Consider the following 26772-nt stretch of genomic DNA (forward strand, 5'->3'; position numbering starts at 1 on the left):
GTGAGATCATCACAAAGCGCTCCCGGTAGGCGGTTTGGCGGGAGAGTTCCAAAACTGGAAAGGGGTCGCGCGCCGAAGTTGTGCAGCGACTGTGTTGTACAGTAATTGCTCCTCGCTGGTAAGCAACAAGCAGTCCGCGCGGAAACTGCGATTGTTTGGCTTAGTCGTGGCGGAATGCTTGCTTTAGGAGCCACGCTTCTTTTGGCAGTATCGCAATCAATCGGGGAAGGGAGATGACAGAATGAAGTGACTTGAAAAAGAAAAGCTTCATTCCAGCGGAATTGTTGTTCTCCCCCCTCCCCGGGATCGAAAGGAAAGAATCTAAGATTTCAGCGTGGTTGAAATTAGGCATAAAAGTACCCCCGCAACTCCTACCCAACAAAAAGCCAAAATGTAGGCTCATCATCTTCCAAACAGCCTCCTGGGTGAGAGGGAAACAGTGGAATGGCTGAAAACTTCAACAAGCATTCTGACAGCAACAATTTGTTGTATGGGTACCTGTATTCAACTGTGTTCATGAAAATGTATTTAAGTTATCCTAATCATATATGCCTGCTATAATATACACACTCTGCAGATGATTACAATAGCTCCTTTCAACACTTTTATAATATAATATAATATATAAAAATATATACTAATACATCTTTCAAATGAATTCATTATGCTGCAATGCAATTTTATGTCTATAATTTATTTGTTACACAATTATTTGCAAGATCTTAATATAAAAGCATGTATTTTTCAGCCAGTCTCTAATTTTCACCTAATATTCTTGATTTAGGATACATCAGTACCTGTCATGGCTTCAAAACGGAAATTGTTCAAACCCCGTGCCTACAGTGAAAATCTGATAGAAGAATTACCAAGTATGTAAAGATGAAACCATTCTTATATGAAATCCCTTTGCCAAGAACATTAAGTAAAGGAATGGTATTGCTTTTAGAACTATGAAGAACAGCAACAAGATCAAGCTTTTTCTTCCCACTTGAAATATCTTTTCCTCCACATCATAAGCAATGAATATGAAAAGTTAATTGTAGGCTGTCAGGAAATTTCCAAAACAGTAATATCAAAAATAATTTTTCAAATATCTATTTTATTTATTTACTATAGAATTTATACTGCTCAGTTACAAACATACTGTAGACCCTCAAACATTGTTATTGCAGTTGCAGTGTTTGAGGACATCCATGCTCCATATAGTTTACATCTATATAGCAATAGCACTTAGACTTATATACTGCTTCATAATGCTTTACAGCCCTCTCTAAGCAGTTTACAAAGTCAGCGTATTGCCCCCAACAATCTTGATCCTCATTTTTCTGATCTCAGAAGGATGGCAATCTAAGTCAACTCAACCTTCAGCCAGTCAGAATCGAACTCCTGGCAGTGAGCAGTGAGTTAGCCTGCAGTACTGCATTCTAACCACTGTACCACCACAGTTCTAACCACTGTACCACCTGTTGATGGCTGATTTGTCTAGTGCATTGCTGGCTGTGGAATTCTGGGAGTTGAAGTCCACATGCCTTAAAATTGTCAAGGTTGAAAAACACTGGTCTAGTGCCAGGCTTCTAGAAATTCTCTGGTGTTTTTGGATTTCTTGGTGTAGGATACTCAAAGTTTCCCAGTTGAAATTATGATTAGGTGTGTCCATGTGTTGTGAAATTAAGGAGTTTTCATCATGTCTTCTGATTGCTAATTGTTCATGGATACGATCTGCTAGTCTTCTGCCTGTTTGTCCTACATGGTGGGTTTTGAAGTCCTTACTCTGTATGCTGTACATGACTCCTGTTTTTTTTTTTTCTGGGCTATTGAGTCTTTTAGTTTACTTAGGATATTTCATAGGGCTTTGTGTACTCTGGTGATGCCATGCTATGGTAATAGTCTGTTAGTGGTTTCTGAAATGTTTTGATGTATGGCAGTATTATCTTTTTCACAGCTTGTGTTACTTGTGCTGTATTGGGTTAAGTGGTCAGAGACAATGAAGTTGTATGCATTTCCATTTTGTTAGAAGATATTGTATAAATGATCTGTTTCCTTTTTCTAATGTTCAAGTTGCTGCAATGTATTTGTGCTTATTCTTACAGTTTCTCTTATGGGAGGTTGGGTTATTATTTTCATAGTGGAGCACTTGGTTGCTGTGAGTGATTTTATGACAGACTTGTATTTCTAATTTGTCATTACTGTCTCTGCTTATGAAGATATCCAGGAAGGGTAATGTGTTGTTTTCTTCTTTCCCTAGTGAATTTTATTCTTTTGAAGATGTTGCTGATGGTTTTGCGTGTGTTCTGTAAATGGCGCTTTTTAATTATGGCAAAAGTGTCATCTGTGTACCAGATCCATACTTTGGGTTCTAACATTTGTTAATCAAAAAATATACTACCAGATTCCTGATATTTTGGCACTATAGACTAGCACATCTATCCTTCTATAATGTCCACAATGTGGACTTAATTTGAAAGTATAAACTTCTTGATAAAGTCATGTTTGAGAGTTCTGACAAAAGCAGACCTAGTGTAATAGAGGGTGTAATTCAGGAAAAAAAAATTTTTTTTTCAAGTCCCATTGAGTTTGTTTTAATTCGTTATGCGCATCATGTCCAGCAGTTATGATCACATTATACAGACCTATTCTTAGATGCTTATAAAGCAGAATTATTTTCTTTTCTCTCTTTAGTATCTACAACTGGCCTGTCAGAGTTTTTTACAGCCCCTTGCTTTGCTTTTTCAAGGCAGAGATAACAGAAAATGGGCTAACATTTTTACTTGAATGTTAATTTTTGCATTTAGCTGTTGTGATTCCACATTAATCCCAACGTTCATTTTGCTTATGTTTCCCTATTAGAAACAAAAAGGCCTCGAACCTCTGGAAAGAAAAAGTCTGTTCCACAAGATGATGGTGATATAGAAAGCAATAATGTTTTTGGGCATCTCCTTAAGACTGCAGGGATTACACTGAAATCAGGAGAAAAACAGAATGAAATAGGTATTGTTTGTTGTGCTGTGCTTCTCTGGTAAATGGAGTACTTGTTGAATATGAAAATCTGGGGAAGAGAGGGAAATCCTTTTTCTTTTTCTTTAACACTTGAGTCATGAGCAAGAAGGATTTTATTTGTATCATCAAAATTGATGATAATGATGATGATTAATTTATTTTGTGTTTTTATGTCTTGGACATAATAATATTAAATTTAAATATATTATTTTTTTCCTGATTTATGGCCAAATTTTGACTGCCCTATTACTTTTGGGAAACCCAGTTTATTGGTTCTTCCCAGCATTTCAATTCCTCCCCCCTCCCCCCATTGATCAATATTTCTGGAAATCTTGCAGTTCTTCCTATGTTCAGACATATTTACTGAGAATATTTTTGCAAAGAGAAAAAACATGCTGTACAGTTGTCTTTAATCTGTCACCGTCAATGTCAAAACCTATCCTTCGTTAAAGAAGATGACACTGTCATCTATTTTAATACGATTTTCTGTCCATTGGATTTATTGTATACTATATAAGAATTTGTAAAACACATTTTGGAGACTGCATGGAAGAAACATCAGAAGGGAAAAATTGTTTATGGAGAATCCAGCTTGGATACTTTATATATTTTGCGTTCTTGGCAACTATTAATGAAGCAGAAAGGTTGCAGGCATGTAACAATTTACTGACAGAGGTTTTATGCCTTCTCAACAGTTTTAGCAAAGATAGAAATTCAATAGATGCATTTCTCTTTTAGTTAGAATTGTCATTATTATCTTAGTATGATCTTGTTTATCACCTGCATGACAACCAAATTCAGTGAATCAGAAGAAGAAAAACAAAAACTTCTTCTCTTGCTTGGATGCAAGTTGACATAAGACAGGTCTCCTTGAAAAGTATATAGTTAATATATTTTCTTATATTTCCAGTTTAGGAAATTAAAAAAACACGTTGTTGGATTTCTGCCAGCTATTATGGAGCTGTTTAAAGACAAGGGAAGGTGGCATTTTGGAATAATGTGATGTAGATACGTATTTTTATGTATGATTCTCTTGATACTTTTTTTGTAGCTGTAGATGGAGCAATTTTACAGAAAAAGTTGAATCAAGCCTTAAGAAAACACCCTTCTTATCCACAGGTATGAATCTGATCATATGATATATATTTATTACAGCCCACATAACAAAGAGCTGAAAAGCAATGATGACTTTTATGATTTCTCAGTCTTCCTTTTTTGTGCCCTTTTTTAAAATTAGATTGTTGCAGAGTTCATCAGTGGCTTGGATTCCCACATTGAAAACAGAGATCATTTTAGGAATTGTCTTCTACCATGCATACCCGCACAAAATCAAGAAACAAAGTAAGTGAAAAGAGTTATTTGATGCTTGAAAACTGTCACCCAAATGTTTCATAATTATAGTAGCAATGAAAAATCCCTGGTGATGTACATGAACTTGCTTGGATAGGGATAGGGCTAAAAGTACTAATGAGAACTGATGCACCTTTTAGAGGGCAGACCAAAAGCATATAAGTAAATTCTATAGTACATTGATTGAAAGTGATAAATCTCTTCAATTTTTTTGTTTAACGAATCCAGAGATTATTCCAGTACAAATACATAGTCTTAAATTCACGTTTCCACTTGGCAGTTAGGTTATGCAACCAAACAGCAAATTCTCTAGAATGAATTTGTAACAAGAGTAATGGGTAACTGTCTTTCTCCTCCTTAGTAATGCAGTACATTCATACTGCGAAAGTGTCATTAAATTGCTTCTTGGTATTGAGATGTTGCAGGTATGTTTATCATTTGATTTTCTCATTTTCTCCTGACAATCAAAAGTAAACATCTTAAGTGCCACTTTCAGCCATCTCTTGTGGTTCCCTGTCCTCAGCCACCATGTGCAGTGTGAAAAAAAAAAAGTGGGACTAAAATAGTTCAACCAATCAATTCAAACTTCTCACAAAGTTTGAATTGATTGGTTGAACTTCTTTGGTTTGTGAGACAGATAGAGAAAGAGAGAGGCAGAGAGAGGCAGAGAGAGAGAGAGAGAGAGAGAGAGAGAGAGAGAGAGAGAGAGAGAGAGAGAGGTAAAAAAGGAGATATGCAGTGTTATCTTCATTTTAGATATCAAAAGGGTTTTACGGCTCCCAGTGTTTTGTTTTCAGTGAGAAACGGGTCCAAGTGGTTCTTTGAGTGTTTTGGTTGCCTATCCCTGCCCTAGGGTATTAGATTGAACTTGTGGGAAAGATAAAAGTGGGGAAAATGGAGTTCATATGCAGTCTATTCCCACCTTTCCCACCTTTCTCCAATCATCTGTAATTATTATTCTGCTCTATTTGGTCCGGGGTTACAAGAACTGTACTCTCATTCAGTCCAGTTCAGTATAATTCAGACCCCTACCTGAATCTGTGGAAGAGAGAGGCAAGAGTATACGTTTGTAATATGTTTAATTTCACAATGCTTGTGGGTATACAATATTTTTTGTTGTTCCATTGTCTGTGCAGATATAGATATTGTCTGAAATCGTAGCATGTATTGCTTTTATATCCAACAGATGGCACTGTTTTTCAAAAAAGGATGTTTTTATATACCTATATTATATAGATGTCACACCTGTGACAGGTAAAAACATGCTTTTTTGAAAAACAGTGCCATCCATTCGAATGCAACGTTGTGTCAGAATTTCAAAGCAAACGGTGAAGAACTTTCGGAGATTTAAGATTTTGAACAAACGAACATTTACATTTTTATTTATATAGATTGTGTGTGTGTGTGTGTGTGTGTGTGTGTTTTACAGTCAGAAAATTTATTTGTATCTCTTTATATTTAAAACTAAGTTTATTATAAATATGTATTTGCATTAACTTTTTAATGCTATATTAACTTAGATTCCTCAATATTTGTAACTTGTCTTCTCTAAAATCAAAAGCTATTATATCGTTTTCCTTGTGTACATCTCCAATGTTTTTATGTACCATTTACTGATACTTTAGGAAATTTTTCTTGCATTACTTTGTATAAGATTTTGTACACAATGTAAAAAAGCAATTTTCTCAAATCACTTTTATCTTTTTCTTTTTTGGAAGCCTGCTGTGATAAAACTGTTATTTGAAAAGCTTCCTGAATTTTTTCAAGAAAGGTAAGTAAGTCTGAGGGAGATAACTATGAAACAAACAAACAAACAAACAGAAACAAATAGATACTTTTAAAAGGTATTTAAAGTAGAACATTGTCTATCAGATAACCTCTGTTTTTTATTGTTTTGGAATCCTAAATATGGGATCTGATTTGCCCTGAAGGGGGGAAAAATACAGTAGACTGGTATAAATAATTTGTTTGTAGTCCTAAGCAATACACAATGAAAGATTGATGTTCAGTTTCTTCTGGTATATATACATTATGCTATAAAAGGCCAACCTTACATGCAAAATAAACAAATAGACTGGTGAAATACAATTGACGATTAATTAATTAATTGATATTTATTAATTGACTAGTGTAGATTATTACATGGCTCAAAATTAAAGTGTTAATCTTCCTAATGTTATTTATGTTATGAATGGTGCCTTTATTTCCAGTAAAAAGGCTTAAAGAGATAATGCTAAAAAAAAATGGATCATGTCTAGACAGTTCAACAATTAATAGATTAATATAATCTATATTAGTAATAAGGAAGATATTGTGCTTGATCTCTTCTTCCCTGTTGTGATTCTTTTGTCATTTTTATTTTTCAGTATTGGCAGTGATGGATTAAATTTGCCTCGGCTGATTGTCAATCAATTAAAATGGCTTGACAAGATAGTTGACAACAAGGCAAGATCAAAGAATAAGTTAGAAATTCTTAGGGTTCATTTTAAAATTCAGCTAGTGCTGGATCTTACAATATAATTTATGTTGTGCTACTTGAAATCATGCTGTTGAGGTCCCTGGGTTATAATAAAATATGTATTTATTATGTTTGCTTACTTTGCTTCATTACAGTAGATGAAGTTCATTGCATATATCAGGCTAAGTAATGTAAAATCAGTTTCCTGAAAAATTTTGCAGAATTAAAAAAAATCCTTTTATAGGATCAAAAATGCAGCAGATATGGTCATGGATAATAGTTAGGACCTGTTTATTAGCAAAAATATTTACCAAATTTCTCTTCTGACTAAATTGGAGGAGTAAAATTACATGGTTGTACAGAGAAACAATTTGTGGGGTTCCTAGTAGCAAAATCAAGTTTGTTTGTTTGTTTTTTATTATTATTATTATTACATTTGTTTGCCACCCATCTCGCTTTGAAGCAATTTTATTTATTACATTTATATACCGTTCAGAGTCACTTTGGATAGTGACATGGTTAGAATATAAATTTAATAAAGCTTGATTTTGATTTATAGCAAAATGTTTGCCAACATACTATATAAATAATATATTTCTAGTGCATAATCAGTATCTTAGGTATGTATATATAGCATATATTTCCTGGCTTGTCAGTATTTTAGCTGAGCAGTCACTTGTAGAGAAACTGTTTTCTTGAATTTCTATGACTTCATGCTTTGGTACCTGTAGGATCTTGTTTCAATGATCATGCAGATGGTTTATGTTTCACCTCCATCAATTCAACATGATATTATTACAAGTCTGCCAGAAATTCTGGAAGATTCCCAGCATAGTGAAATTGCCAAGCAACTTAGGTAAATATGATATTACTGTGTTTTAAAAATATTCTTCATGTATTTTTATGGTTTTCTGGCATTTTCCAGCAACACTATGTCATTAAGTATATTATAGGAATTAATAGAGACCATGTCCAAAGTAACTAAGTCAGCAAAAGGCCTGGAAATTTTAATATTTTATTATAATCCATTCCTGCTAAATTTTAAGGGATATCTATTTAGAGAACTGAGACTTTGGAATTATTAGTAAGAACAGTCCAGGAATCAGAAAAATAAGAAAAATCATAACATAAGAAAAAAAAAGGCTCCAACTTCAAGAAATAAAGTCCTATAATGAGCAATTGAAAAAAAACCTATATAATATTGCAGTCTGTGTATTTTGTATCTGTTAAAAGTATTTTTTTTTTTTGCCTATTCTTTAGTTCTTTGTTAAAGGAGAACGTTGGGCTTACAGTTCCAGTCCTAGATGCACTTTCCTGTTTGAATCTTGATATGGAACTTCTGTCTGAGGTATGGAATTTTCTGTCAGGAGTTAAATTTGCTGAAGTTTTGGAATCAGCTAGAATCTAAGATAGCCTTGAATTTTCTAGTTTTTATTCTAAGCCTTTGGGATGAGTTTTTTTTTCCAGTTTTTGAGTTTTCCATTAAAGTTAACTCAACATTTTGGGATAAGTGCAAGCAAGGAATGTAATTCTTTTTCTCATTTTGACATCTGATCAACTTTCTGCTCTCCCAATAGATACGCCAGTCTGTCATGATTTCAGTGTCTGCTGTAAAAGTGGAAGATTTACCCGTAATAGTTAAATTTATTCTTCATTCTATGAAGGCCACTGAAGCAACAGAGGTACAGTATCTATCCTAACCATCAAAGATGCTCCATTTGAATATTATATTTTTGGAATAAATAGTGAAATAAATATTGGAAAACGGCTTTATTTTTACGTATGAATGACAGAGGTTCCAATATTGATTCACCTCTGAAACTTTTAATACTGGCATCATTTCAGATTATTTAAATCTTCCTTTTTTCTTACCTAGGCAGGTAAGCAAATGCCTTGAGCTTGATTTGGTTCAGTTTGGTTCCTAATTTGTTACAATGGGCTCTGCGCAACTGCTTATCCTATCACCTGTAAACAGCATTAAAATAACTAAGAATAAACCAGATAAATTATAAAACGTACTTAGTAAAATATTCCTATGTCAATGATTCATCTAATGTCTTATAATCTTAAAATGGCTTATAAGCTTATAATGCAGAAAGAATCACTTTGGTTTCCACTTCTCCTCAAAGGCCTGCTAAAGTAACAAGGCTCTGATTGTCTTCCCCATGCTGGGTCAGGTTAAATTTGAGGAGGGGGATTGCTGTTGCAGGAAAGGGGCCAATATTTATAAACGTTGTTGATGATTTTTTTAAAGAGGGGTACCTGGAGAGAACCTGTTCTTCCTAATCACGCAGTAGAATTTACTGGGAGTTGCTTTAAATCTGAGGAAGGATATTTTTAACTTGAAATGTTTACAATCTGAAATACTTACAAGACTGGAGTTTAATAAAGCAGTGTTTTAACATGACAGTACTGGACTAGGAGCAGGAAGACCCAGGTTTTACTCCACCCACAGTCACAAAGCTTGCTGGGTGGCTTTGAGCAGTTATTCCATCTCTCCCAACCCACGTTATAGGGTTGTTGCAGGGGAAAAAAATAGGAGAAGGGAGCACCATGAATATTGCTCCTCTTTAAAAGGCGGGATATATACCCAATAAACAATATGTGGAACAGTAGAAGGAAATAATACATTAAGTATTGCAGAAACAAAATTCTGGCCAGTTTTCTTTATCAAAGAAGACATACTATACCATTTTCCTATTTTTAATTTGGTTGTCATTGGCATAGAATATGGAATATATATTAATTGGTGTTATAAAATATGTTAAAAACTGCATATAAAAAATACTTCATTGCAGTCTTTGTACGCTGTTCCCTTTTCTCCTCTTCCTTTTTCTCATTTTCCCTAGTAATTGTCTTGAATACATTGCTGTTGCCCAAATTAGTTTGAATGAAAATTACTGTCATGCAGGTAATCTCTGATCTTCGTAAGAAGCTGAATCTGGAATCCTGTGCCGCCCTTCCAAGTATCCAGGCTTCTCAAAGCAGACTCAGCAGCCAGGCACAGTCAAGGTCTGTACATAATATCAATATCCTTTTATGTTAGCCTTATTCAATGACTCTTTGTGCCAATATCTTGAGCCAATAAAATAAGGTAAATCCAACAACTATCATAACACATTGTTCAAAAAAATTAACTCAAAAGCCTTACCCTTACCAAACCATTATTTTAATACTGTTAATGCTGGTGTTAATGTTGTTTGAATCTGTTCTTGTGCTTCTTTTCAGTCTATCCGCAAGCCAAATGAGTATTAACAAGGATTCTTTCAAGCTCCTTTTTGACGTATTAAAGTCGGCTCTTAAATTTCAGAAGTTTGTATTAGAAGGTTGGATTAAGGTTAAATTTTTTTCCCTATTTATTTGCCTTTTGCCATGCTCTCTCTTTTACACAAACTTTTATAAAGCTATCTTGTGTTTTATGTGTTTTATGTAGGGTTCCTCTTTCTTATAAAACTGGCACTAAATGTGGTTCTCTATCTTTAGTGTTGTGCTCCATTTTTCTGAGTTTTCCATGATGCACAAATGCCAATAGTTGAAACTGGAACCTATTATAAGCAAAACATGCCTTTTTGACACTTTAGAGTGCATTTGTAAGATTTTTACTAAAAATTATCCCATCTTTCTCAAATATATGCAGAATTTAATATAATTCTGGCAATTAGCGCAGATCTGTTCTGCTGAAGAGTTCTGAGAGTTTATTTATGTATGTTATGTAAGCAGTTATTGAACTTCATAATGTGCATAATCCATCCTTCTTCTAGGCTATTGAGAATATTCCTTCTGCCTCTGATCATAAGGTAATCCTATTTAGATTCTGCACTAGCTATTTTCCTCTTAGTCTTTGTGGGCCTCTTATTGCTTGAGACTCTTAATTTTTAAAGACCCTTGCCATTGTTTACCTACTTTTTTATTTTGGATTTAATATTTGCATAATTAACTTAGCACTTTTGTTTTTTAAAAGATTCTGGATATGATAATGCTGTTAATTATCTATGCTACAAATACCAAAAACAAGAAGCAAATTGAGAGATTGTTGAAGAGTAAGATTCAGTCAGGTTGTTTGCGAGAGCAGTTGCTGCAGAACACCTTCCGATATCACTCACTGGTAGGTCCTTTGCTATGATACAATTCAGCACATTGGATGGGTTTTCTTATTTTTCTTTCTAGACTAAATATTGCAAAGATTCTTCTTTGTTGGACCACGCACCTGATTATTTTCTCCACATGTTTATAAATACTGTACTGCCATAAATCATTAATCAGATAATGTATGGAGAAAGCCACACCATTTGGGGGATTATGACAAGTTCGGATGGTGAAATGACTTTCTGCTTTCTCCATAAATATCCTGTTCTCCTGAAGAAAATAATGGGCATCCTTATCTTAGGATTCAGTATATTGTTAGCTCCCATAAAAGCAGAAATAGAATATTGTTCATCATCTCAAATGGATGAATTAATAGCAGCAGTCAGATGTTTAACTGCAAGATTGAATCTGGATCGGTCCCAGGGACCAGAGATTTACTCTTCCAAACTTTCAGACTCAGGCTGGAGACCATCCTCAGGGAACTTGTTTAACTGATTTTATGTTGTTAGTACATTTTAGAATACTGTAAATATGATCAGCCATAGGCATTGGAAGGACAAAGATGCATTTTTGAAGCCGTTTTATGTTTTCAGGTTATGAGAGATCTTTTCCCAGCCATCTTGTCAGTTGCTGAGAGCTTTGTGAATTCAGCAGATCCTTGTGTTGTCTCCTTTGGTAGCTGCATGTACAAGCAAGCATTCACAGCTTTTGATTCTTACTGCCAGCAGGTACAAAAGATACATATATTTGCGACATGCATTTTTATTATGTTCATTTTTTATACATAAGCAGTTTTGAATAACTCATTTGGAGAGGAAAAGGGAGTAGCAATTAGTTAAATAAGAAATAAATAATGTGTGTGTGTGTGTGTGTGTGTGTGTGTTTGTAAAGTTTTGTGCACATTTCTTTCAAAGTAATATTTCTGGCTGTAATACAATAATTTTTCTCTGCCAAGTTCATACATTACCTTTTATTATTTATTACTTTGAGATTGATCAGTTTTGTGTAAGCTTGACTTTTCCCTTTCGCTTAACTAATTTACTTTTCCCTCATTTACTTTGGGATTCAGTCCTTAATCTTTCTGCCTATCTGACCACATTACCTCAATGTGCTTTGTACTACTTATCACTCACTGGAACCTGGAAGTTTATTTAAGAAAGACTTTTCAACCATTCCTTACCAACTTCAACCCTAGCAGGCAAATGATTTTTTTTTTAATTAAAGCAAAGCATTTACATACTTGTAAATTTTTCTTTCCTACTTTGCTTCTGTGCAGGAGATTGTGGGTGCCTTGGTTACTCATGTATGTGGTGGCAATAAGGTTGAAGTGGATGTTTCTCTGGATACATTAACTGATCTTGTGTCTGTCCATACCTCATCAGTTGTTCCTTACGTTGTCTTTCTGAAGGTAAGTAGAGTTCAGCTCTGGAAGTTTTGATTCAGGTATATTTAACTAATTTCTCTGCAGAGTTAGAAATTGGAATTTTTGTGAAAAGACAAAATAAACATATTTAAAAATAGCATTTTTTATTCTTTCATATACCAAAGTATTTTTAATTCTGTCTAGTTTGTGATAGCCTCCGACAAATAAGCATATAATCCCTTTTAGCTGTCAAATATTATTGCATATTTCTCACTGAAGGAAAAAAGAAAAGAGACTGATTAAATAAAATTGGGGAATTAATTTAATAGTGGAAGATATATGAGATTCTTTGAAGAGCGAGGATTTATTTTTTTTCTTATTAGAATCCTTGTGGCCGATTGACTTATTTTTCAGAGCAAAGATTTATATCAATATAGGCATATTTGGTCTCTAAAATAATTCTGAGTATGCATTTTTGCCACCAAAACATTAAGATGGATTTTCTGGATCAGAGCACTTAATTATTGGAAGAATCTCATAACCAGCTGATACTAAACTAGCTGTGGCAAGAAGGCCTTTGGTCCATCTTTTACTTGCCTGTGTGACACAAAGAAATCTCATAGGAGTGTTCCAATTTATCTTACTTGCTTGATGTACTCATGATATCCTAGAGAGGTGAGCGTGAACTTTAATTTCAGAGCATCTTGGACTATATGGATAATCTTGGTCCACAGCAAATCCGGAAGCTATTTCACATCCTCAGCATACTGGCATTTAGCCAGGGGCATAGAAACAGCCACATCCAGGTGAGTGGACCACTGATAGCTGACATTAGCCTCACAAGGTAAACCAGATTAAGAAGCCAATGCCATATAGATCAGGACTATTTTTATTGTAAACTATAAAAACAGAACTTTGCAAATTTGAATGTTCTTTTGTCCCCTCCTTCACTTTATCTTCCTGTAAACTAGGAAGGGACTGGTCTGAGTCGTTTTCTCAAATTATCTTGTTGACCTGGGGCTCAAGTCTGGCAATCTAAATATTGCATTGATAGTGGCTTTTCCTTCAAGATCATTCCCTATGTCCTCTACATCTGAAGACGTTGGGGCTGGTTCTCTATTCAGTTTTAAATGTCTAGATGCCATTGGCAGAAAGATTTCATGCATAGTGGGTGTAAAATAGTTACTCAAAATTTGGTGAATGTTGCTAATAATTCTCAACTAATATTTCTTTTTTCACATGTCAGTATTTTTATTTATTTATTTATTTATTTATGAGACTTATATACCGCTTTAAGTGCAAGCACTCTCTAAGCGGTGTACACCAGTAAGCAATGTATATATATATTTACATTGCCCCCAACAATCTGGGTCCTCATTTTACCTACCTCGGAAGGATGGAAGGCTGAGTCAACCTTGAGCCGGTGAGATTTGAACCGCTGACCTGCTGAACACAGTCAGCTAAAGTGGCCTGTAGTACTGCACTCTAACTGCTGTGCCACCTCGGCTTTTTGTACATTTTTGTAAATTCATTAAAAAATTGGAGCCATGTATGAATCTAGATGTTTTCCAAATTCAGTATAACATATGAAATTGAATGCTAAGTTGCCTAAATAACCAAAGTAAAATTTAGTTCATTATTTGAGAATCATTGGGAAATCATAAATTTCTATATGAATGCATTGCCTGTCAGATATTTTTGCTTGCTTTAATTTCATTCTTAATTCTAAAATTTGCAAATGCATTTTACATTCAAAGAATAATCACCAACTATTAAAGCATTGTTTACTGTTGCACTGAATCCCAAGGGGGAAAATTGTAATTTTAAAATATCTCTCAGTTTATAGAACAGAATAGTATTATTTCTTTTTTGTATGCTTTGATAGTTCTGTGCTACTACTGTTCTTTAGGCATTGCTTACAATTCAGGAGAAGTAGATTTATCTCACATTTCTGGATGTCAGTTTTATAATACTTAGTTTCCTTTCCACCCAGGATGATATGCACATGGTGATTAGAAAGCAGCTCTCAAGTACTATCCCTAAGTATAAACGTATTGGGATTATTGGAGCAGTTACCATGGTCGGCAGTATGGCAGCCAAGAGGTGAGCAAGCAAGTATCACATGATGATGACAGGACAAATATAGATGAACTGCAGATCATTACATAACAGTGGGTTAAACTTATAAAAAGGGTTAGAATTATAAAAAATTTGAAAGTAAAGTGAATAATGAACAGTATCAGCGAAGGAAGAATATAAGGGCTTTATTGCATTCGTTTTGAACTCCTCAGCACATCAACAATGTTCCAGTAATTCTCTGGTTCAGACTAAGAAACTATATGTGAAGGTTTGACTGCATCAGACATCCTTAATTAATATCATACCTAATTTCAGGAGCAAAGAAAATGGAAAACTGCTGGAAAGGGAACAGCTGAGCAAGGAACAACACAGACAGGCAAGTTCTGTTGTTTCTATGTAGCAGATTTTTAGTGCTACCAGGGGAATATAAAATTATTCTTTTTTCCTAGCTTTAATGAGGAAAAGTAGTTGGAGAAGGATTTATCCCCCATTTTTTTCTTCTTCTATTTTTTTGTACTGCAGATATGGGCAACTCATTGGCCATGTCCATAGAGATTCAGCCCTATGTTTCCATCCCCCAGGGCTCCCTTAGACTTCATTGCTGAAATTTTGAGGGCAAAACAGTTTTCCTGACTTGTCGCAGCTTGTACAAATAATAACTATGATTCAGAATTACATGGAAACTGGATTATTATCTTGTGGAAGGGTCATCAGTATAAATTTGAGAGCAGATGAGTGGGAGTTTTCAGAGAAGCCCAGATATTGTTGAAGAAAGCACAGGAGACCTTAAATCATTTAAGAAATAATTTCTCCACCTGGCTGATCATATGTTCAAAAGAAAACTTGTGTTGAGTAAAAGAGATGAGGGAGGGGCTGTGCCTTCAACTGCCTAAATCTGCCGTTTTCTTCGCAAGATTTTCAGAAATGCCCTTGCTTTCTTGCTTAGGGCTGAAATAGATTGGTCTGGCCCAAAGATCACCCAGCTGGCTTCATGCTTAAGACAAGACGTTTGCTTTCTAGCCTGGCGCCTTAATTATTATACCAACTAGCTCCCTTATAGGTACATTTACAGGCATCACAATTCACCTTTGATATTATTACATGAGGCATCAGTCAAATCCTGGGACTCATTGCAGTGAATCTTCAATCTGCCTGTCAGAGAAGCTGTGGATATTGATGTATTGATGATGTTACACGGCTTGGTAATGAAATGTCTGCAAGAAAACCACCAAGCTCAGAGTTATCAAGGGTCCAGCAATACAGATCTATTGGCAGACCAGCCTTAGTCTGACATAAAATTTACGCAGTGCTATTAACCTGGAATGTAGACCTATTTAGAGGTGTTTTTTTAATGAACTATTGAAATATCACTCCTTGTTGAATTAACAGGATTGGGATAGTAAAAATAGTCTATTTTTAAAAAATTAAAACACTTTTTAGAGTCAAATTTAAAATAAAGCCTATTCTTCTTTCTGGGTCTAATGGTCTATGATTGCTTGGAAAGGCAACTGCCTAAGGACATGCTGATACAGAGTATTTTCCATTTGCCTGATGTTGTTTTAGGTAATCTGGAATGCTGCTCACAGTATATTGTTTGAATCTCTGTCGTTGTAGGAGAAGAGCAGGCTGAGGTGAAAGCTGGAGTTAAATGTGCCATCAGTTTGGAGTCATTGCGTTGCCTCAAGAAACCCAAATCCAGCCCTCTGAATTCCATTGATCCTTATCTAGCACCAATTTGGCTTTGACCGTTATTGATTAGATTATTGTGTATAGATAGCAATAATAAACTCTTCTGTGCTTTGAACTCAAGGAATATTCCTGGTTATTTGTGCCTGACCTTCAGGTGCCTAAAAGCAAGTGCTCTTCTTTTTTTTCCTTTCTCCCTCTGCAGATTATAACATTGCTGGAGCTTGTATTCTCCTGTTGTGGGCAGGTTCCTCATGCCTTGGCTTTGTACTATGATGAACTTGCCAACTTAATTCAGAAAGGAAGTATGGATTTGCAGATCCTGGTAGGATACAGAGTTCTGGGCTTATAGCCTTTCCCTTATTACATTGCATAACTATGGCCAACTCTTAAAGCAGCTTCTTTCTTTCTTTCTTTCTTTCTTTCTTTCTTTCTTTCTTTCTTTCTTTCTTTCTTTCTTTCTTTCTTTCTTTCTTTTTTCAAGCTTATGGAATCTTTTGAAAAGTTTTTGAAGCATGCGGAGCTATTGATTAGATATAATTTGGTATTTTCCACCTTTTATCATGTGAAAAATTACTACAGCAATTTTTGCAAGAGTACTTTGCATCCCCATTTGGAATTGTATAAACTTGCCATAAGGCGCATTCAGTACTATAAATCTGAAGAAAATAACTAATCTCTCCATTGTTCTCCAACTCCAATTAATTTGCCACTGGAATTGTTGTTGTTTTTTTTCTTTTTCCCTTAAGGCCTGGATTAAGGACTATGTGGTCCAAGACTTTGAGAACGATTTTGTCACAGATCTTCTCCAGATAGAGGATAGGTATTTTCCAGAAGTACTATCATCTCTCCTAAAAATAATTAAATTTGATGTTTTATATTGAGCTTTACTGTTGACATTGGATTTCTTTCCAGCACTTTCCCATTCCCACTGAAAGCTCTATATGGCTTAGAAGATGGTGAAAGTGAGGGGGGTATTGCTGTTAACTTGCTGCCCCTGTTGTCCCAGAGCTTTTCCATGAACCTGGATGTAACAGCTGCGGAAAGCAAGGACAAAAGGTTAGTGTTGCCTCCCTTTTTTTACTCAGCTGAAGTGCTAGCAGAGTTTTCTTGGAGCAGATGCTGTTTAAATCTAAATTAGATCCTTGTATCCAGCATAGTTTAGAAACTGCAGTCTCAATACATTTGGACAGGGCATGCTTGGGTGTGCAAGAATGTTAATGGAAAATCCTCTTATGAAAACCAAAAGTATTGTATGTATTTTCCAAAATTATCACATGTTAAGTGAATAAAGAAAAAGCAATAGTCATTTTGCTCAATGCTTTGGAAATTGGAAATGCGGTGGGGGAAAAGGATTGCGATCACCCCGTACACCTTCCGAAAGCGGGTTCCAGTCCTTCGGGTTTGGCTGTGTAGACTGATTGACAGCAGCATTCTAGACTTTCATGTGAAATTCTACCCTAAAGATGCTATGCTTTTGTCCTCTTTTGCCATAAGCATGGCATTTCTCAGTTAATTTTGTTTGGTTGCTACTGTTTGATAAATACTATAATTTGTGGGTAGATTTTTCCTTCTTGTCAGATTCTTGCAATTCCTGTTTCTGCGCATGTCTTAAAAGTGGAGGTTTGCTGATGTGAGGAAGTACTTCTCAAATGTTTCATCTCATGAGACTGTAATCTAGTTGATCTCTTGAGCCATCTGTAGGGTCTCCCCAAAATTAGAGTTTGATGTCAGTTTTCGAATTGGAACATTGACAATTACACCTGTTTCTCTTTCCCATTTATGGCTCTTATGAAATCCAAATCACTCTGCCATCTCCAGGGCTTTGGATGAAAGGAGTTTTTGTAAACTTACATTTCAGCTCTCCCTTCCCCAAAGTTATATTGTGTGTAACTTATCTGATAGGCAAAACTTCGGAGAAGTCTGTAGGACTTTGGCCCCTTGGTATATATCAATGAATTATTATAGTCTCTCTGTAGCCCCATTTTCCAAACTCTATAAAATTGCTATAATGACTTCCCACCACCTGCCCATCTGGATCTCACATTACTTGAGGCTGGCTACTGCTTTAAGCCTAACACAACTATTTTTTTCTGGCTTCCCCTGCCCTGTCCCTCCAGTCAGCCAAGTTTTCTCCTACCAGCCATGTTTCCTGACACTTTTGGTAAACAGCAATAAAAGTTAAGTTGTATGTGCTGTTGACGATTTTGAGACCTACACAGCTCTGGAAGAAGTACTCTTTTATATCAATTGCATGACTGCTGACTGAGGGCACAGGAATATAGGTGCAATACTCTGGAGACTAGTCACAAAGCAAATTCAGTCCTTCTGCAGACCAAGTTGCACGTGTTCCAAAGTAAGGCTTTTTTTTTTCCTGTATTCAGCACCACAGCCATGCTGTCATTTCACAATGTTTCTCTCTTTTCACCTCTCAGGCTAGTGTCTCCAGTGTGCTTGTCACCCTTCTTCCGATTGCTGAGGCTCTGCATGTCAGAACTGAATAAAGGGAATATGGAGGACATTGATGCTTTATTAGGTATAGGATGTAAACAGTTACCTCTGTCTAATTTAACCCATTTTTATTTGGAATATTATAGATGGGATATTGATGCAGAAGAACGAGTGCTAAAACTGATGCTCATCATTTATCTAATTTGTTCAAGTTTAAGCATTACCATCTGCTACACTGAAATATAATCTACAATGTGTATTTGTTTATTTAATATATTTCTATAATGTTGCTAGAAACACATTTTGAAGCAGCTTACAACATGGCTGTAATGTAACAGCCAACAGAAAACAAAACTTACTCATTAGAAAATAGGGAGAAAAGGAAACAGAAACAAAACAGAAACCATTCATCCAAACTTCATTTCAGGAAAATGTATGAAAAAGATTGATTAACAATTAAGCGAATGAACTTAATTATGAGTGAATTTCTTTTACTGTATTCTATTACAGTATGCCCTTTATATCTGACCAGCTTGGAGGTGACAGAAAAAATAGAGTCTTTGTCAAAGCAAGAACGCGAGTTCCTTTGTTCGCTCTTATTTCATGCGGTGAACTGGTTTCGTGAGGTAAGCAGGGCTTCAGAAGGTGCACTTTTTCATAGTGCTGACACTTTATTTATTTATTTATTTATGAGACTTATATACCGCTTTAAGTGCAAGCACTCTCTAAGCGGTGTACACCAGTAAGCAATGTATATATATATTTACATTGCCCCCAACAATCTGGGTCCTCATTTTACCTACCCTGGAAGGATGGAAGGCTGAGTCAACCTTGAGCCGGTGAGATTTGAACCGCTGACCTACTTTCCCGAATAATAGGCCAGATGTCTGTTTGATAATCATAGTCTTTCCTAAAGTATAATAAGAATCTTTCATTTTGAGAGTTTTTCCCAAAAGGAGAGACTTAGCATAGCTAAATATAGTATTTTTTTCCTAATTACTCTTGTTATTGCATGTTCATGAATAAAAATATTTGAATCTTAGGTTTGTAAGTATACAAATATTAATTTCCTTACATACACTTCTTTCCATATAAACACTGTTGTATCAGTAAAAGTAGAAAAATATTTTCTTATCTTTCTCTTTCCTGTTTTTGCCCTTAATGGCTGGCGCTACTTCTGAAAATATTTTAAATGTCGGATTATAGGTAGTCCTCACTAACCACCACAACGGATCCCAAAATGTCTGTTGTTGTGCAATTGTGCAATTGTTAACTGAGTTTTGCCCCACTTTACAACCTTTTTGCCACAGTTGTTAAGCAAATCATTGCAGTTGTTAAATGAATCATGGTTCTTAAGCAAATCTGGCTCTCCACATTGACTTTGCTTGTTGAAAGCCAAAAGTTACAAATGGTAATCATATGGCCAGAGGACAATGCGACTGTCATAAATACGTGCCAGTTGCCAAGCACAAAAATTTCGGACACATGACCATGGGACACGGTTATAAGTGTGAAAAATGATCTTAAGTCTCTTTTTTTTCAGTGCTGTTGTAACTTTGAATGGTCACTAAATAAATGGTAATAAGTCGAGGACTACCTGTACTGCTTAATTCACTATTGTTATGTGTAATAGTTAGGGGTGGGTGGGAAATATGGAATTCTTAAGACTGGAAATTGCCCTTTTGGTGGATAGAATATAAAGATGAATATTGATAATTTATTACTTAAAATATTGACAGGCTTGTTTTATTTATTTCTCTATTTGTTAAAGGATTTATAAGAATGCCTAAGTCATAATGGATGATTCTTGGGCATTGTGTACCAATAGAAAACCGATACAAAAAACACAAGCATACATATATAACTAAGACTAGAAATAATAGTCACTGCTTCCTACTAAAGTTTGTGATCAACTTATTTTTACCAGGGGCCAATATTTGGAACTAAGTTAAGGTTTGAAGAATAGTATTTTTATTATACTGTATATTGAAAAATCATAACAGTTTGGGAACTGTCAAAAAAAATAAATTGGTAGTAGTTGGTAAGAAAAGTCTCTAACCTGATCTTATGAATTTGTCTCTCGAGGTTGTAAATGCTTTCTGCCGAGAAGAAGAACCTAGTATAAAAGGAAAAGTTTTGACTCGGTTACAGAACATTACCGAGCTACAGTGTATTCTAGAAAAATGCTTAGCAGGTAATCTTGCATGAAATAAAGGTGTAAAAGGGGTGTGGGCAGAAATAACATCCAATTTATGCGGGTTGTTTTAAGACAATAGGAAACTTAAACTTGAAGAATAAATGTGAAAAAGGCAGGGAAAGAATACTATTCTAATTTTCTTAGGGCTAGATGATTGAATGTAAAGTCCCTATATAGAAAGTATGTATGTGGATTAATGTGTTAAATATGTCTACCTTTAAATATGTCTACAGTTAACATATGATGAAGCGGAGATATATGTTTTAAATGTTTCAAGTAGTTCTCTGGAAAAGATGTAAGTGATTAATGTTTTCAGTCAGAATACCCTGATTTCCTTACAGGAATGGAATATATTTATAAGAACTATGTGTTATAATCCTTGCTTATGACCACTCGTTCAGCATCTGTTCAAAGTTGTGACATTGCTGAATGAGTGGTACTTGCAAAGTACCATCTGGGGCATCACCCCCTCCAGTCATGTGATTGCAGTTCAGCTGTTTGGCAGCTAGCTCTCATGACAGCTGCAGCATCCTGCAGTCACACAATCGCTATTTGCAACCTTTCCTGCTGGCTTCCCACAAGCAAAATCAATGAAGAAACCGGCAGGGAAGGTCACCAGTCGCTCTGGTAAGTCTCCCCTTAGTCTCTATGCAGTTGTGTGGCATGGCACAGTGCTTCCTCCAGTCTCCCTGCACTTGCACAGCCCTGCACCCTGCTTCCCCTGGCCTTGCTGTGCTCCTGCACAGCCTGTGCCTGGCCTCCCCCACCCCCCACTCCTCCATGGTACTTCCCCACAGCACCCCCGTGCCCCTTACAGGGACTCTTATTGCTTCCCACTTAACCCGTGCATCTTGGGGTTATGATGACAACTGGAACTGTTGTTATGTCATGCAATCGCGTGACAGTTAATGAAGGCAATCCATTCCAATTGCCATTGTAACCCAAGGATTACTGTGCAGGTATTCCTCAACTTAAAACCATTTGTTTGGCAGCTCTTTGAAGTCAAAATGGCAAAGAAAGAAATGGCTTATGACCGGTCATCACACTTAGAACCATGGCGGCATCCCCACAGTAATGTGATCAAAATTCAGGCACTTGACAACTGGCATATTTACAATGGTTGCAGCATCCTGGGATCACGTAATTGCCATTTCGGATCTTCCCAGCTTGATTTCTAACGAGCAAAGTCAATAGGGGAAGCCAGATTTGCTTAACTATTGCATAGTTCACTTAATAACTGCAGTTATTCATTTAAATCATTGCAAAAAAAAAAAGGTCATAAAATCGGGCATGATTCACTTAACAACCACCTTATTTAGCAATGGAAATTCTGGTCCCAATTGTGGTAATAAGTCAAGGACAATCTGTATAAGAAACTTAATCGAGTTACTTGGATTGTTTTACTCTGGTTTTTCAGCAAGCCCTGGATATGCTCCTCCTCTTGCTAACTTTGATTCTGAGACCTTGGAAGCTGTTCCTGTCCTCAATACTACCTCTGTTATTAAAAAAAAGAACAAAGGTACCACATACAATTCATAAACTGTTGTTTCGGCTAAAATGTAAAAAAAAATCAGATAAACTTAATGGCTGAGCAAGAATTATAGTTAAATTCTACTTGAATTAAAGCTTTTTTATATATTATTTCTGTTTGTTAATAGCTGCAATACTAAATCATCTGCTTTAAGTGGTCAGTCAAGCTAATTTAATTTCATTTACTGTTTTCTCTATGATTCAAAGTAGCTTCAGAAATATAACATGAATATACATTTCCCCCCTCCCCCAAGTTGTGTTTGTACAACTATCAAACTGCTCAACAAAATCACTTTTTAGGCATCAGCAGTACAGGAGACAGGATAGCTAGGGCAGTTGTTTAGCAGCCTTTTTTAAAATCTTCCCAAGGGCAGCAAAGTTTTGTGACAATTCTGGCCACTTATTTTTTTTTTCTTCCAGAGACATTTAGAATCCAACATAATACCCATAATAAGCAGTAGCAGGAACGTGTCTAGAAAAATGAATGTGGTTTTCCTAGTCCATGAGATTATTGTATAAAGTACTAGTTTATTCATGTGGAAAAAGAACATGCCTACATGTGGGCAGAAACAATAAATATTGACCATTGTCCATTTTATCTATTGTTTGGAATGAAGTCTATCATTGCCTAAGCTCAGTCAAAAGTTACATTTAGCAGACTTTATTTGAAATATGTGAAATCCGCTAAACTGCTGTGTTAATGCAAGGAGTTAGACTTCAGATATAGTATAATATATTTTTCCTTAGAAGTTTTCTATTTATTTTAATCAGCTATGAAACTGGCTTTCCTTTGTTGTTGGAACCTTTTGCTTTTTTTAGGACAAAAAAAAGTAAAATCAGATAGCAAAAACAGCTTTGGAGATAATTCACAACTGGATGAGAACTCGGACATAATTCAAGCAGAAGCTGAGACAAGTCAACAAGAAAAATCTGTATGTGTCTTATTGAAAATACATTGAATTTATAACGTGGAATGTTTTAGGTCTCTTTCTAGAAGTCTGAGGTTAATATATCCATGTATATATCTTTTATGAAAATATAATAAGCCAGAAGATCTGCAGAAAGTTGTTCAAGAAACTTTTGTTGTACAAGCAGAATAATGGGATCTTCTCAGTTGGCAGTGAGATTGGATAGAAATCGGAGTAATATACTTTCAGATTCTTGGTAACCACTGTAGTGATCATTTGCCTGAAACTGAATCATTGCACATAGTTTAATCTTATTTATGTGCGCACATGTATAGATCATCCCAGTGATGAAAATAAAAGACGAGCTGAAAAGTTCAGCTCTCAGAGTCTTTGATTTTTTTTTCATCCAGTTCATTTGATCAGAACATCTTTAGTGATTATTGAAGAAATATTAGATACTGCAGAGGGTGCAGTTATATTTTTTATCAATGCTACAAAGTTAACAAAATAGAATTTGGACAACCTGCAGGCACATGGTATCAACTGCCATTAAGAATCAATCCCAAATATGGTGCCACTTTTGCCAGCTTTTAAGTTATATCATCTTCTTTTGAAGGGATTTATATTTCTCTTTTTAGAACTCCCCAGAAAAAGATCCAGGAACTCCTTTAATACAGCTGCAGAATTACAGTGCGTATTTCCGTGAGTTAGATTTGGAAGTTTTTACCATCCTGCATTGTGGACTGTTGACCAAATCTGTTTTGGACACAGAGATGCACACAAAGGTAAGTAGGCTAGTTCAATGGTGGATCTTAACTTCAGGATGAAGAATCATGGGCAAAGTGGAGTTTACTGAGTTAAAACCAGTATTTCAGTTATAATCAAGCATTTATTTGTTTGTTTGTTTATTCAACATATGGCATAGAGTATAGGGATAACAGTAGGAAAAATACATAAAGGCAACACATAATACTATGGTACACTTATAATGGAAATATGTAGTCAATTTTATAAGGTATGAGGAATTCAAGAAGTTATGTATAGATTATAGGTTACATTTTAAAATATGCTGATTAATAAGAATGGAATAAGTGTTCCATATATTAATATCTAGACCAGTGATGGTGAACCTTTTAGAGACTGAGTGCCCCAAAACTGCCCCTGCCTCCACGCCCGTACCCCCCGCTCTTCCCCCCCATAAGGCCACCCACCGCCTCCACGTCCCACCGCAGCAGATCACCCAGGTGCCACAGCAGCGCCATGGCAGCCACGTCCTCCACCCACACCTCACAGCATCATCTGCACGTGATGGGGCACAAGGGTGGAGTCTTGTCCCTGCTGCCCGGCTGCCATGTCCTTGGCTGTGCCAGCTGTGCTCGGGGGCGACTCTCCTCTGGGGGGGCTGCTGGTGATAAGGGGGCCATGGGGGGAGGCGGGGATGGGGTAACAGCACGTGTGCTCACAGAGAGGACTCTGAGTGCTGCCTCTGGCACGCGTGCCATAGGTTCACCACCACTGATCTAGACCATTTATCCAATTAAGCACGGTATCTATTAGTTGGAAAATTAATTGCTTTCCCTCCCGCATAAATTCTTAAATGGCAGCTAGTCACTATATGGTGCAGTGTCTGATGAGGAACACATTCAGGTCACATTCAGGGGAGGATACCCTGATGCACCATTTAAACAGAGAATCTCAACTGAAGCCCTGCAAGGTGTGAATCCTATTCAAACTTTCCCAGCACAAGTTGGTGGCATCGAAACCTGATAATTTTTATGTCGCGTCAGATATATATATATATATATATATATATATATATATATATATATATATATATATATATATATATATATCTGGACGTTCGATAATCCAATTTACTTTCCATTGGGATTTTACATCAAAGTTAATGTTATGCAGCTGCTGTGCAAGTATTAGTGTGGAGTTCCTGAATTTAAGCCTTTTAGTTGATAAGTGTGGCATAACAGAGTGCACAATCATAATCAAGCAAATTTAAGTATTAAGGAAAGTCATCTTGATTATAACACAGGGTATGTAGACACTATTCAAGCATTAGGCATATCTTGTATATCTTGCTGGAATGTTTTTCTACAGATTCTTTCTATATGCCAAGTTCTGTGCTGTAAAGTTAGCTGTAATTCTGGATGGTGATACTCATCTGCAAGTTTTTTCTGTTCCTGGCAATTTCTCTCTGTTTGAATTATTAGAGGAAAGTCACTGACAAAGTAGCTGATCTGTCTTCATAGGAAGAAGAGTGGATGATACATTAAGACTACTTGCTGCAATGTTCAATCTGCCTGCCTATCGTTGATATAATTAGTTGATCCTGTTGCCTTTCATAAGAGAATTGCAAACACTTGCCTTTTTTTCTCTTTAGCATTTTAACAACTTTGTTCAGCTACCTGAAAAATCTAAATACCGTACATGTATAATATAGTAAGCATATGACTTATTATGAACACTGAAATTATATTATATTCTTCTTTTAAAATATTAGACCCGTGAAGTGGTGCAGCTAGAGCCAACTGAGCTCCTCTTCCTTTTAGAAGATTTGTATCGTAAAATGGAACATGTCTTAATACTAGCTCCTGCAAAGAGAACCCCCTTTTTAAAGGTATGCATCGTGTGAATAAGGCATTGCGGCTTTAAGCAAGGGAATGTTAAGAAATTTCATTTAAAGAAGAACTTTGTTCCAATGAAACTAAGAGCTAGTTTGATATAGTGGTTAAGGCACCAGGTTAGAAACCAGGAAACTGAGCTCTACTCCTCCTGCCTCAAGCAAGAAAGCCAGCTGGATGACCTTGGGTCAGTCCGTTTCTCTCTCTCTCTCAGTCCAAATCACTTCAGGGGATTGTTGTTGTGGGGAAAGTAGGAGGAGGAAAAAGTATTATATATGAGTTATTTATAAGAAAATAATAAAGGCAAGATAGAAATCTAATAAATAAATACACTTTTATAAAGCAGAAACAGAAGCAATGATGAATTGGGACATCAGAGATACCAGTTAAAACGAATAAAAAGCAAATTAAAGTACCGTATATTCCGGCGTATAAGGCGACTGGGCGTATAAGACGACCCCCAACTTTTGAGAAGATTTTCAGGGTTTAGAAAGTCACCTTATACGCCAGAAAATACAGTACAATATTGAATTTCTGTTTATAGATGAGCACAATAGGAGCTCCTTTGCTGCTAGAAAGCTTTGTCCTGTTAGTGCTTATTTCTGTAAAAAAAATAGGGCTGGCCACTAGGGGGCAGATTGGTTTTAAATTCAGAGAACAGCTACCCCTATATTCCTGCGTATAAGACGACCCCTGACTTTTGAGAAGATTTTCAGAGTTTAGAAAGTCGTCTTATACACCGGAAAATATGGTAAATGAAATGCCCACTATATAGTTTCCTAGTATAGCAACAATTTAGGATATTTTTTAGATTTTTGAATGTTGAGATTAGTAGTATTGATTTAGGATCTGGAAATGTTTATAATTGTCCCAGAGTACTGTAGAATTTCAGTCTAAAGATATGATGCATTTTTGTTGCTTACATTATAATTGTTGTTTGAAATTATTATATGCATTAGTGTACAGTCATCTAATGTCTGCACTTTAATTTCCTTTTTAATTAATTGTTTTTATTAAACCATATTTTGCTT

General features: G+C 35.8%; 1 protein-coding gene across 2 annotated transcripts in view; it reads left to right on the top strand.

Moving 5' to 3' along the window:
• The first annotated feature begins 4 nt into the window (after positions 1-4).
• FANCD2 (FA complementation group D2) overlaps positions 5-26772 on the top strand; it is a 45175-nt gene continuing 18407 nt past the window's right edge. For both annotated transcript variants that reach the window (XR_005555578.1, XM_039334023.1), the window contains exons 1-30: positions 5-118; positions 785-869; positions 2848-2988; positions 4049-4116; positions 4235-4338; positions 4709-4772; positions 6066-6118; positions 6714-6792; positions 7537-7661; positions 8066-8153; positions 8383-8487; positions 9717-9817; positions 10034-10142; positions 10567-10602; positions 10767-10910; positions 11485-11619; positions 12168-12299; positions 12953-13060; positions 14248-14357; positions 14649-14709; positions 16225-16344; positions 16769-16842; positions 16935-17078; positions 18455-18555; positions 18981-19096; positions 20556-20664; positions 22085-22186; positions 23017-23129; positions 23744-23890; positions 25621-25737. Coding sequence is in view for 1 of the 2 variants with exons in the window: in XM_039334023.1 (XP_039189957.1) it covers positions 803-869; positions 2848-2988; positions 4049-4116; positions 4235-4338; positions 4709-4772; positions 6066-6118; positions 6714-6792; positions 7537-7661; positions 8066-8153; positions 8383-8487; positions 9717-9817; positions 10034-10142; positions 10567-10602; positions 10767-10910; positions 11485-11619; positions 12168-12299; positions 12953-13060; positions 14248-14357; positions 14649-14709; positions 16225-16344; positions 16769-16842; positions 16935-17078; positions 18455-18555; positions 18981-19096; positions 20556-20664; positions 22085-22186; positions 23017-23129; positions 23744-23890; positions 25621-25737 (2973 nt within the window). In the remaining variant the exon portion in view is untranslated. The remainder of the gene's footprint in view (positions 119-784; positions 870-2847; positions 2989-4048; positions 4117-4234; positions 4339-4708; positions 4773-6065; positions 6119-6713; positions 6793-7536; positions 7662-8065; positions 8154-8382; positions 8488-9716; positions 9818-10033; positions 10143-10566; positions 10603-10766; positions 10911-11484; positions 11620-12167; positions 12300-12952; positions 13061-14247; positions 14358-14648; positions 14710-16224; positions 16345-16768; positions 16843-16934; positions 17079-18454; positions 18556-18980; positions 19097-20555; positions 20665-22084; positions 22187-23016; positions 23130-23743; positions 23891-25620; positions 25738-26772) is intronic.

The sequence above is a fragment of the Crotalus tigris genome, unplaced genomic scaffold (assembly GCF_016545835.1).
Source record: "Crotalus tigris isolate CLP2741 ecotype Arizona unplaced genomic scaffold, ASM1654583v1 scf7180000017625.6296891, whole genome shotgun sequence".
In the NCBI taxonomy this organism is placed as follows: domain Eukaryota; kingdom Metazoa; phylum Chordata; class Lepidosauria; order Squamata; family Viperidae; genus Crotalus; species Crotalus tigris.